Here is a 12,761-nt window from a genome sequence, read left to right as displayed (position 1 = left end):
TTTACCACTTTATTAATCCATCAGTCTTGCACTTTTTGTCTCTGATCACTCCCTCTTCTTTTTGGTCTTTCTCCAGGTGGTGAGTTTGGCCAGACATTTGATCTACTTTGGTTTCTACAGTTTCTTTGAGCTGCTCAGACTCACCAGAACTCTGCTCGGCATCATCGACTGTAGACCCAACCCTGGATATGCTGGGGTCTTATTCCATGATGATGGATCAGGTACTTAATGCTCTGATAACTGTTAACCTTTATCTTTTTTTTACATTATGTTAATCGTCATTTGTCTTACCTTACCTGCCTGTTCTTTGTTACATTTACAAAAACATATTCGATACACATTTCCAGACATTAAAAGCTAAACATTTTGTTGAAAAAATGCATTGACTTAATTCTAAGGATCTCAAGGGTCTTCTTCATATGCTGTATGTGTTTTTTTCTAAAGGATGCTATTTAGAAGTTTTAAAGTCAACCAAGTCGTTTTGCTTTTTTATTCTTTCAGACATTTTTGTCACTCATCATTTCGTCTCCTGACTGGTTTTGACTTTGAGAGTCTTTAAGAGTTACTGTTTTGTGTCAGCTAACCGTTTAGTCACTGCTACTGTTACTTGCAGTCGCTAAGACATTTAAATAGAGGTTAATTTCCTTCACACCTAGATAACGCCCTGGCCTATCACTGCTTAAAGGGGCAGTGATTGATGCATTTCCCACGTCAAAAGTCTCCTGTCTTTGCCCCTTTGGATTTATTCCAACAAACGGTAATAATGCAGACCATTGCTTTCTGTTCTTCCCTCCCGTCTGAAGGGAAAAACGTCAGGCGCTCCATACATGGGATGGGTCAGATTATGTCCACCATGGTTCTGAACAGGAAGCAGTCCATATTCGGAGGTCCAGGAGCCAGAGGGGCGGGGGCGGGAAATGCGCTTGAAGGACAGAGAGGCAGTAAAGATAGTATTGAAAATATAGACCTGACTGTGATGGACACCAAGCTGAAGATACTGGAGATATTACAGGTAACTTATATTACATATTAATTATATTAAATACACACTCAATGCCCACCTTGTTAGGTACACCTGTACACTATACCTTGTTAAAATGTTTTCTCTTGCTTATTAACGTCTCCACTGTTGATGATATAAGCAAGTTTGCAGTTTTCAAATGTTTCACTTTATAATCAGGATTGGTGCCTAGTTGAAGCAAGCAACACCTTTTTTTAAAGTGTTATTGTTGTAGTTTCTCCTGTTTTTTCTTTCAAATTGTATATGTCCAAACTAGGAACAGCTGCTCTAACCCATAATTTTTTTTTGCTCTTCATCAGTTCATCCTGAATGTTCGTCTGGACTACCGCATCTCCTTCTTGCTGTCAGTGTTTAAGAAAGAGTTTGTGGATGTTTATCCCATGGCTGATGCCGACGCCACCACCAATTTGGAGCACGCAGGTACACACAGAAAGCCAATGGAAACACACTCTTTCAGTTTGTTTTGGACTGAAACCCTTGATAAATATCCAAATGTGCTTCCTGATTTTTTTTACTGTAAAGGGAATCTGCCTATATAAGTGAATGTTGCATATTTCAGTCCTATTGTGTGTTTAGCAATTAAATATTAAATATCAATGATTTAATATTTGATTGCTCTTTGTACTGCACTTTTAGTGTACAGTTTTACTATTATGCTGCTGTGTTTATTATATGTTTGTAACTCTAGCACAACAACTTCCTTCGGGATAAATAAAGTCTCATCTCTTATCTTATTTTGTCCCTCCTCAGCCACCATCAACCTGCAGCACATTGGAGAGCAGGCTGAGGCTATGTTTGGAGTCGGGTATGTCATATATGTAGACACTTTCATTCATAAAAACCTTGATCAATATTGAACAATTATGGCTTTTTTTCAGACATTAAAAGAAGCACATAGATATAAAGTGATTTTATATATGGTGTGTGTGTGTGTGTGTGTGTGTGTGTGTGTGTGTGTGTGTGTGTGTGTGTGTGTGTGTGTGTGTGTGTGTGTGTGTGTGTGTGGGGGGGGGGGGGTCTAGCATTACTATACTTGTGGGGACCTAAATATGTTTACACAGTCACGTATGGGGACTCGCCTCCCTTATGGGGACAAAATGGAGGTCCCCATGAGGGGAATCATTCATTTTAGGGTGAAGACTTGGTTAGGATTAGGGTAAGGGTACGGGTTAGGCGTGTGTTGGTTATGGTTAAGGTTAGGATAAGTCTCCAGGAAATGCATGTAAGTCAATGTAATGTCCCCTGAAGTGATGTATACATGGTATGTGTGTGTGTGGACAGGAAAGGGAACAGTATTTTGGAGGTGGATGATGAAGGCGGTCGGATGTTCCTGAGGGTTCTGATCCACCTCACCATGCACGACTATCCTCCTTTAGTCTCTGGAGCCCTGCAGCTGCTCTTCAGACACTTCAGCCAGAGACAGGAGGTGCTGCACACCTTCAAACAGGTACACACACACACACACACACACACACACACACACACACACACACACACACACACACACACACACACACACACACACACACACACACACACACACACACACAGTATTAAAAGCTCACACTGACTTAGGGTTAGGACTGGCTATCTGCAAGGTAAAACATAGAGATTAAATACAATAAAAATTACAATAAAACTATTTCAAATAAAGTGATAAAGTGATATAGTAACTGTTGAAACAGATATCACAGTAACACCTTGGTCATAATATAACGAATGGACATATATACATATTGTGGATTGTGTGCAGATGTGAGTGCAGGTGAAAGTATTGTAAAAACAGTGCAGGTTATAATTACTGTATACAAATAAGCATCGTATACAGTATTCTTACTCATTTAAATTAAGTATACTTTCAAATATAAGCCTATGTCCTATAATCAATTACAAAGTTTTGATGTCTTCCAAAAATGACAGAAGCGTTTAGTTTAGTAGTTTTATTAAAGCAATAACAGTTAAGCTAATGTAAGGTGCAGTAACAACCATCACCACCCTTAAACCACCTCAGATGAATGTATGATTAAATCGTTCCCTTGAACTACCTCTTACATAACTCTTCCAAAATATAATGTTATTATTTCATGTTTTGTTGATGTAGTGAAGCACTGTCTGAAGGCCTCTTAACTTTGCAAGAATGATCCATATCCCAAATCCAAATACTCATTTGGTGTTGGATGTCCTTTTACTGACCAATGTGCGGGCCATATGACTACAACTACTCTAGTGTTGGATTACGACGGCCATTTAGTCACCTCTTTGCATTGGCTTTTAATACTAGCTGAGCATAACATTTTGATATTTGTATGTGTTTTTATATGTCTCTTGTGCTTGTTATCTTGTTTTTAATTATTGTTTTATTATTTTACTCCTATTGTGTTATTTTATATTTGTTCCCTGTACAGCACTTCGGTCAATTGAGGTTGTTTTAAATGTGCTATATAAATAAATAGAGATTGAGATTGATTGAGAACGATTTCATCTAGACCGATTATTAAATCCACTTTACAAATCTGAATCATGTTGAATCTGTGGAAGTGGAATAATAGATAGATTGATTGACCGACTGTTAGCTGGACACTCGTGTTAATGCTTTTCTCCTCCACAGGTCCAGTTGTTGATCACGTCGCAGGATGTAGAAAACTACAAGCTGATCAAGGCGGATCTGGATCGACTCCGAACGCTGGTGGAGAAATCTGAACTGTGGGTGGAGAAGAAGAGCTCAGGTGGAGGCGACGGGAAGAAAGACAAGAAGGAGAAAGGGGAGGTGGGGAGCAAAAACATCATTATTTACACCTTTATTTTCACTAAAGGCATTAGTATTTATAAAATAAAAGAACAGATATTGTTGGAGTTCAAGGAGCAAAGAGGTGGTGGAGAGTGCAGTATCATCAGCATACGTTGTTGAGAGTTTCTACAAGGATTTAAAGCCAAGTTTATTTCAAAATGTCTAAGTTTAACACTCCTTCATAACTAATGGGTGAGATGTTCATGTCTAGATGGCTGAGTGTCAATAACTACAATACAACTAACACTGCCACTAACTCAAAAGCACTACTTTAAGAAGGACCAAAGTAACAAGAACCGTTTTCTTGGTTGAAGATTAACACTAACAACAACAAATATATATTTATTTTGAACCTTTGCATCCTGTACTTACCGTTGGTGTGGGGCTTGCTGATGTCTCAGACGCTGCAACGATATGGTCCTGGGTTCAGATCTGGCTGTGGGCTTTTGTTGCATGTCACAACTCCATGTCTTTCTTTATTGTTTGGTTCTACTGTGAAATGTAGGCAAAATGCTCCAAACCTGTTCTAATACTACCATTTCATCATTGTCTACTATTCTATACTGCATAACAAGCCATTCATATCTAACAACAAGTAATAAGCTACTTGGGTAGTGGATACACGCTAGCATGATTGTGTCACTGAATTGTCGTTTCATTTATTTTGTGTCATTCAGGTAAACATTGATATTATGTTATTTCTGTATGTAGTCGGTCACATATCCGTCCTGCTAAGCTAATTTGTACTCAATGCCTTAGTATCAATGTTTACTAAAGCAGTTTAACTAAGACATGTTATATCTTTACGCTGATTTGTTAGAACCTGCACAGCCGCAGACGTTTTATCCACACTTTTTACCAGGTTTTGGTCGTTTTTCGTTGAGACTTTTCATAGATTTAGCTAGGTAGCTAGCTACGTGGAAAAGTGACATCCCCAATTTCCTAAGAAAACTCCTTAAAGGTGGGGTAGGTAAGTTTGAGAAACCGGCTCAAGATCGCTAGAATTTGAAAATACACAACCGGAGAAAATCTGCCACTTCCTCACAGAGCCCCTCCTCCAACACACACGAACGCGCACATGACCAATGAGGGCACAAGATAAGTTTGTGCCCCGATGGAAGGCTGACAGGCAGGTAGGCCGTCCAATCCGTTTAGCCGGCCCGGCTAAACGGATTGGTTGTACTTTTTACAGTATTACGGCTTCTACAGATGAAATTTTGTTATGGATTTTTTGTCAAAGCACTTCAGATATTCATTGCTATCGGGATGTTAAGAGCATTCCATGGAATATAACACAAAGTGTATCTCGAGCCGGTTTCTGAAACTTACCTATCCAACCTTTAAAGGTGTCATTTATTTCAGAAACACTTTTTGTTACATTCCAAGGAATGCTCTTAACATCCCGATAGCAATGAATATATTAAATGCTTTGACAATAAATACATACAAAATCATCTGTGGAAGCCGTAATTAAAACATATTTAATTGTTCAGTACCCAGCCGGGAATGCACGACCAATCATCTGAGCCGGCTCGGCTAAAGTAACTGGATGGCCTACCTGCCTGTCAGCCTTCCATCAGGGCACAAACTTATCTCGTGCCCTCATTGGTCATGTGCGCGTTCGTGTGTGTTGGAGGAGGGGCTCTGTGAGGAAGTAGCAGATTTGTTCCGGCTGTGTATTTTCAAATTCTAGCGCACTCTAGCTGGTTTCTCCAAAATTACCTACCCCACCTTTAAGTGTGATTGTTATTCAAGACCTTTTCAAATTACTGAATAAATTGGAAATTGGAAATAATGCTGAAAATGAAAATACAAATGATAGAAAAACTTTGTGAACAATAACGTTCTGCTACCAGCTAAATACACATCAGGAGGAGGTTGTTCTAGTGCCTAGGAAATTATTAAAGATACTTAATATAAGATAGATTCCCCAACATTATAGGTTATTTTGAAACTCGGATCTTGTTTTGATTTAAATGAGGATCCATGGGTGTCCGCATAATATCAACTTGTTCGTCTCCATATCGGCGAAGCTCCTCGTGAACATAAATGCAAATTCCCAAATGCGTTCACAATCGTAACACATATACTGTTTTTATCATTTAAGTATGTATACTGTAGTAATATACCCAGAGAGAACTGTATAGTGTCCGTTTGCACCCTGCAGGGGGCATCAGAGGACGCTCCCCCCAAGAAAGAGAAGCTGGAGAAGGGCAACGAGAACTACCAGAAAGTCAAAGAGGTGAGTAGACATGTGTTCCTTCAGGAGGTCGTCTTTTATTCGTTGGTCTTCGTTGTGGTGTTTCTGCTTCCAACAGATCACCCGTCAATCATCACTGTGGGCTTGGCTGTGATGTCTGTATTTGTGGATGAAGAGTTTTACGTGGTGCTCCGTCTCAGTCTCTTCAGAAATGGTGGCTTTTCACTGCTGAATTTATTACGTTTTATTATTATTCCCCGCTCATAGTCAGTCTGGATTACAGCTGCTGCAAACGTCTCACATGTGAATAAAGAATCCATTTAATCCATCCATTAAATTCCTCCTTACAATACGCAGTATGTACATTGAAAGACTTGTATGTGTGTCTAATCATTCCTCCTGATAGGAAACTACACGGCAACAACACTCACAAGCTTTGCCAACAAATCACGCAAACTGTCCGCCTTGTGATTACATTTGACTATGCCTGAAAATATTGAAAAAGGCCCCAAAAAAATCACCTATTAGGCCTCAGAATCAGAAGCAAACGTTACAATATTCTGACGATTGTAGCCCAATGCCATTGTGATCATACATTTCTGATACGTGATTATATTTTTAAGCTTTAAAGTCTGCTTTAATTGTTCAGTACCCAGCCGGAAATGCAGACCTTTAACCAAAATATAATATGTTATTGTTTTCTTTTTAGTTCTTACTTGTTGTATAATGAGAAGGCATGTTATGTTGACATCATTTTAAGTTTTTGCTGAACTAACCACAGCACAATAAAACTATATAAAATTGAAATACATTTGAAGTTTTGGAAATGTAACCTTATTTTTTAAGTAAGAAAACTGAACAATAAAATGTGTTAATGTTTTGATGGATACGTTTATATTAGTAGATTTTCTCTATATCTGCCATAATGACCCATTCCTTTACAGTGTTAATAATTTAGGCAATTGTAAATGTAAAAAGTAAAAAACAAATTCATACGTTTTTATTTTTTTACATATTTGCTTTGACTTGATTGTAAAGTAGTGCTATAGCATGTCATATTCATCTATTTCCACCTCAACCCATAACATTTAGATACCCTTTTAATGTAACTATTATTTATTTATATCTTAACTTTGTAAATGAAAAGTTATGTTTATTAAAACCGTTTAACCCGTTTTAATAAACCGACTGAGAAAAAATATTATAATGTAGACTATATGTGTCTCTTGTAATGGTGCTCCCGCCTCTCTCTGCAGATCCTGGAGAGGTTGAATAAAATGTGCAGCACAGGAGTCTGGAAGAAGCAGCAGAGGCTCCTGAAGAACATGGGCGCTCATAAAGTCATGCTGGACCTCCTGCAGGTGTCCTACGACCAGGTGGGACTGGACCGCCAAAATAAAAGCACCTCAACAGAGTCACTGAGTCAGGACTGATCTTATTAAAACAAATCATTATGATTAAAGGTTCTAGACATATCATTTAAAACCTAAAAGTTAATTACAGCATTGTTCTAGAAATGTTACTTCTGATCAAAACATTTTGTATTGTGTTTCGACATTGCATTTAAACAGTTTTGTTATTTAGAGATGGAAAATATATGCATACAAATCAGACAGTGGACTGTACTGATTGTATGTACACACACAAACATTCACCGCCAGTGAGCCTCATTATTTATTATTATTATTATTTATCAGGAACATTGTTAGATGAATCTATATGTGTGTAATACATGCAGCAAATACCTATACTCAAATCTACTGTATACATACACACATACCTACCTTGTTACGTAGCCACACATTGGACTTTGGCTAAAGTAAAGAGCATTTCAACAGGATCAAAGTCCTCTCCCCGTCAACCTTCTCTCTTCCTTGTCTTTCTGTCTGCAGAGTGATTTGAAGATGCTGGAGATCATCAGGTACACTCACCTGTTCCTGCAGAAGTTCTGCACGGGGAACCAGGAGAACCAGGCTCTGCTGCACAAGAACCTCAACCTGTTCCTCAACCCGGGGGTACGCTGCTCAGAACTGACCAGGTTCACAGTTTGGATGATTGTTTGCTACTGTAGTTTAAGATGTTCAACAGAAAGCAGTGGTTCCAGTTCATCAAATGTGATGTTCTTTTTGTACAACTTGACTCAAAATTAACTGTGTTGTTGGTTGTCTGAGAAAAAAAGCAACTTGGGGATGTCACCTTCCATTGTTTCTGACATTTTACATAAAACAAAAACAAAGACAAATAATGGAGATCATTGCAAAGACATGCCAATATTTGCTGGTTAAAACTACTTAATAAAGTACATAATCATGTCCACATTGGTCAGAGCTATTTGACATGTCACAAACTAAATGAGTAAATCCTTTGATTGAACAGAAGTGAAACCTTTTGTAAAGGAATGTGAGAATCTGGTTAGGGATACAGCCAAATATCTGGAGCACACTCCCAGAAACCTGCAGGTCCGCTGGAACTCTGACTACTTTTAAATCCAGGCTGAAGACTTTCTTTTTGCCGCTGCTTTTAATTGAACTATTCACATCTTAAACTGCACTGTAACTTGTATCCATGTACCTGTGTAATATTTCTAATGTGTTTTATGCTCTTAATGTATTTCATGTTTGTAAAGCACCTTGAATTGCCTTGTGTTGAAAAGTGCTGTATAAATAAACTTGCCTTGCCTTCAGCTGATGGAGGCGGAGACGGTGCAGCACATCTTCAGCAACAACTACCAGCTGTGCAGCGAGATCTCAGAGAGCGTCCTGCAGCACTTCATCCACTGCCTAGCAACGCACGGTCGCCACGTGCAGTACCTCAACTTCCTGCACACCATCATCAAGGCCGAGGGCAAGTACGTGAAGAAGTGCCAGGACATGATCATGACCGAGGTGAGGACAGACACAGAAACACTGCTACATCAAATCAAATCAAACTTTATTTGTATAGCCCAATATCACAAAACATGTTGGTCTCAGAGGGCTTTGCAGTGGCTACGAATCCAGTTCAACAGACCCTGGATATGGTTGAGTTATCTTAACTAACCCTAACTAACGAGATCTCGCTAAGCGATCCTACGACGCTGGTTATCAACTTGTTAACTCAAGCCAGGGTTTCTCTGTCCGGCTATTAGCGCGTTCACATGAAAGGGGCGGGGTTAGCAACATTTGACCAATCACAAACATGGAAAAGCGTACTGACAGCGCAGCGTCATACTTCATGAATGAAAAGTGAACTATCACATTAGACAAATATGAAGAAGTTAAACTTTAAACATCCATGACTTAAACAGATAAACCAGGATAAAAGCCACATAGTTGCACCTGCAAGAGGAATACAGAACAGCTTGTAAAAAAGACGTCCGAGTGTTTGAATGCGTACATTAACAGGTTTATGATATCACTGCACCGCCCCATCTAAGACACGAGTGGATCTGACTTTAATTGCATTTGAGTTTTTCTTCAACTCAGCATACAGTCTGTGCAAACCTGCTCCGGAGCAGGTTAGGCGTTCAGCACAAGTTACCATGGAGATCCAGCCCGCTAAAAAGAGAACCAGCGTCGTAGGACCGGAAACCCAGAGTTTTCCCTGAAGTTACCCCGCTAACCGAAAATCCTGCTTCGTAGTGCAGGCCACGGATTAAAAACAAACAACAACATTTTATATGAGTCCACTTTTCTTTTCTTTTTCACGCTGCTATGGACAGTCTTGCACTAATGTACATTCTCAAAGATATTGACTGCTATTTTGTATATATTGATTGTTGTGCTTTTATTTATGTCTTAATATATGCATATGTATACATCTGTCTTTTGATTGTGTATATATAGGATATACATATTTGCATACATATTTTTATATATATTTGTTTTTGTATTCGGGATTGTGGGAAACGGTATTTCGATCTCCCTGTCTGTACACACAAACTGGAAGATTGACAATAAAGTTCACTTTGATGGAGTTACAGCAAAATGAGAAAACAAGATCGTGTGTGGAATACAAATAGAAAATAAAATAAGATACAACAAAAGACAATACAAATACATAAAACATTCAAATTCATTACCATAAAAATATAATTAAATAAATACCATAAAATGCCAGCTCTAACTGAAGGCTTTGTTAAATAATGTAGCTCTTCAACGCACTCTTTAAGGTTGGGACACTTGGAAGTGTTTCCTGTTATGTATTTGTTTGTTTATTTATCTGTTTATGTATTTGTTGTTTTATGTTTTTGTTTTGTTTGTTTGTTTTTCAATAACAAATGTGTTTTTTAAAGTGTTTTTTTAAATATATATATGTTAATTATTTAGTTTTTGGGAGAAGAGGTGGATTAAATACGTGTAAACTTCTTCCCACCCCTTTTCGGATGTGTAATTAAGTAGAATATTTGTTTATATATAATTCATAATCAGTAGTATGTTTGTTTATCAATTTGACACTGCTTAAGTTTCTATAGTATTATAATGATCATGTTTCATTTCATCATTATTATTATTATTTGTTTGTATTATTGTTTTACACATTCGAAATAAATCAAATATAATAAAATGTAACGCTGATCTCTGCAGCTCACTAACTCCGGGGAGGACGTGGTGGTCTTCTACAACGACAAAGCCTCGTTCAACGTGATGCTGGACCTGATGGCCGAGAGCCGGGAGGGGGTCGCGGAGAGCAGCCCACTCAGGTAAACACGGGGGATATCAAGTGACAAGCAGGCAGGCAAGGCACATTACAAGTTCTTATGAAAACATTAAAATCATTCAGACACAATAATAATAATAACACAAAATAATGCAAATAATACTTTGACTATATATCATTAATACTATTTTATAGACAGACACTTTGAATTTGCGGGTTGAAATTAATGAAAATATTAATACACATGGAACAAAATTGTATTTCACACGTAATATTTTGTACCCATTCCTGCAATAGCAACACATTAAATTGTCTCTAAGAGCAGTCGTTAAAGAGCCAAGATAACAGAAATAAAATAGAATAACACACAAGAATAGAAGTTACAGTGTGTAAAATATTAACAATTAGTGCTTAATATTATAAGTATTGATAGATAGATAGATTAACAGATAGATAGATAGATAGATAGATGAATAGATAGATAGATAGATAGATAGATAGATAGATGGATAGATAGATTAATAGATAGATAGATAGATAGATGGATGGATGGATAGATAGATGAATAGATAGATAGATAGATAGATAGATAGATAGATGGATGGATGGATAGATAGATTAATAGATAGATAGATAGATAGATAGATGGATAGATTATTTCGTCACAGAAGCAGAGTGTGTTCAGACGTTGAAATACAATACTTAAAAAAGTGGAAAAGAGAATTAATAATTCAAAATAAAATGAAAAATATTGTATCAAATATAAACGATATAAACAAAACAATAAAAAATATTCTGAATAATTCAAATAAAAAGTCAAGATACTACAGGATAATCCCACTCTGTAGTGTGTCATACTGCACGACAGGTAAGTCCTGCATACACACTACTTATCTCACTTGGTAAAGTACAGGTAATACAGCTGCTGTGTTTAGGTATTTGTTTAGGTTTATATTCTAGACATATACAGCTTCACAGTATCATCCCTTTGATTGTTAAATACCCCCCCCCCCCCCCCTGCAGGTACCACATCTCTCTGGTGGAGCTGCTGGCAGCGTGCGCCGAGGGGAAGAACGTTTACACGGAGATCAAATGTACGTCTCTGCTTCCTCTGGAGGACGTGGTGCGAGTGGTGACGCACGAGGACTGCATCACCGAGGTAACGTCCTGGATTTCAGCTCCATATTCTCTAAAGGAAATATATGTAGATACTGCTATAATGTAATCTGCCTATTCCGGAAAAAATACTACGGTCTAGAAATGTTTTTTTCGAAGTTGTTTTTATCATGAATATATTATATTATATTATATACTATATATTTATATTTTGCCGCACACCAGTATGTTTTCTTTCCTAGTAAGGTGTCGTTTCTTCAGCCGTTTGCCCCTCAAATAAAGGCGTCAACCTTTCTTCATCCTGCTCTGTACTCGTCAATTATCTGCAGGACATTATACCGTAAAAAATGACATGAAATTGAAAATACTACGATGTAGAAATGTTTTTTTCTAAATAGTTGTCATCATGAATACTTTCACACAAAGCGCTTATAGTAGTATATAGTATATATATTATGCTCTGTACAATCAATGATCTGCATGACTTTCTGTCTATGCGTTACAGAAACTTAAACGTATACATTATTGACCCTGAGACCCGTCTCGCTGTCTGCAGGTGAAGGTGGCGTACGTGAACTTTGTGAATCACTGCTACGTGGACACAGAGGTGGAGATGAAGGAAATCTACACGTCGAACCACATCTGGAAACTGTTTGAGGACTTCACCGTGGACATGGCCAGGGTAACCGCTCTGTCCTGGTGACTGTTAATAATGCAGCGAGAGAGACTCTGTCCTGGTGACTGTTAATAATGCAGCGAGAGAGACTCTGTCCTGCGCTCAGTATCAGGGAGTACTGGTACTTTCCGTGTGTTTGCATCAGTTTCAATTCATCACTTCCATGTCCTGATGTCCTCTGTCTCCTCTGCAGGTGTGTAACCAGCGGGAGAAGCGCCTCACTGATCCCATCCTGGAGAAATACATCATCAACGTGGTGTTCGACACCATCCACTCCTTCTTCAGCTCCCCGTTCTCTGAGAACAGCACGTCTCTGCAGGTC

General features: G+C 38.2%; 1 protein-coding gene across 1 annotated transcript in view; it reads left to right on the top strand.

Annotated features, from left to right (window-relative positions):
- The window catches only part of itpr3 (inositol 1,4,5-trisphosphate receptor, type 3), a 114,819-nt gene that overhangs the window by 80,554 nt on the left and 21,504 nt on the right, over window positions 1-12,761 (top strand). The window contains exons 22-35 of the mRNA XM_034086586.2: window positions 77-221; window positions 804-1,012; window positions 1,321-1,441; window positions 1,772-1,826; window positions 2,303-2,468; window positions 3,630-3,788; window positions 5,977-6,051; window positions 7,266-7,385; window positions 7,902-8,024; window positions 8,694-8,894; window positions 10,575-10,690; window positions 11,671-11,806; window positions 12,320-12,445; window positions 12,633-12,758. Coding sequence (XP_033942477.1) covers window positions 77-221; window positions 804-1,012; window positions 1,321-1,441; window positions 1,772-1,826; window positions 2,303-2,468; window positions 3,630-3,788; window positions 5,977-6,051; window positions 7,266-7,385; window positions 7,902-8,024; window positions 8,694-8,894; window positions 10,575-10,690; window positions 11,671-11,806; window positions 12,320-12,445; window positions 12,633-12,758 — 1,878 coding nt within the window. The remainder of the gene's footprint in view (window positions 1-76; window positions 222-803; window positions 1,013-1,320; window positions 1,442-1,771; window positions 1,827-2,302; window positions 2,469-3,629; window positions 3,789-5,976; window positions 6,052-7,265; window positions 7,386-7,901; window positions 8,025-8,693; window positions 8,895-10,574; window positions 10,691-11,670; window positions 11,807-12,319; window positions 12,446-12,632; window positions 12,759-12,761) is intronic.

This window comes from Pseudochaenichthys georgianus, chromosome 7 (genome assembly GCF_902827115.2).
Source record: "Pseudochaenichthys georgianus chromosome 7, fPseGeo1.2, whole genome shotgun sequence".
Taxonomy (NCBI): domain Eukaryota; kingdom Metazoa; phylum Chordata; class Actinopteri; order Perciformes; family Channichthyidae; genus Pseudochaenichthys; species Pseudochaenichthys georgianus.
Note: the sequence above shows the minus strand (reverse complement) of the source record. Positions and strands in the feature narration are given on the sequence as shown.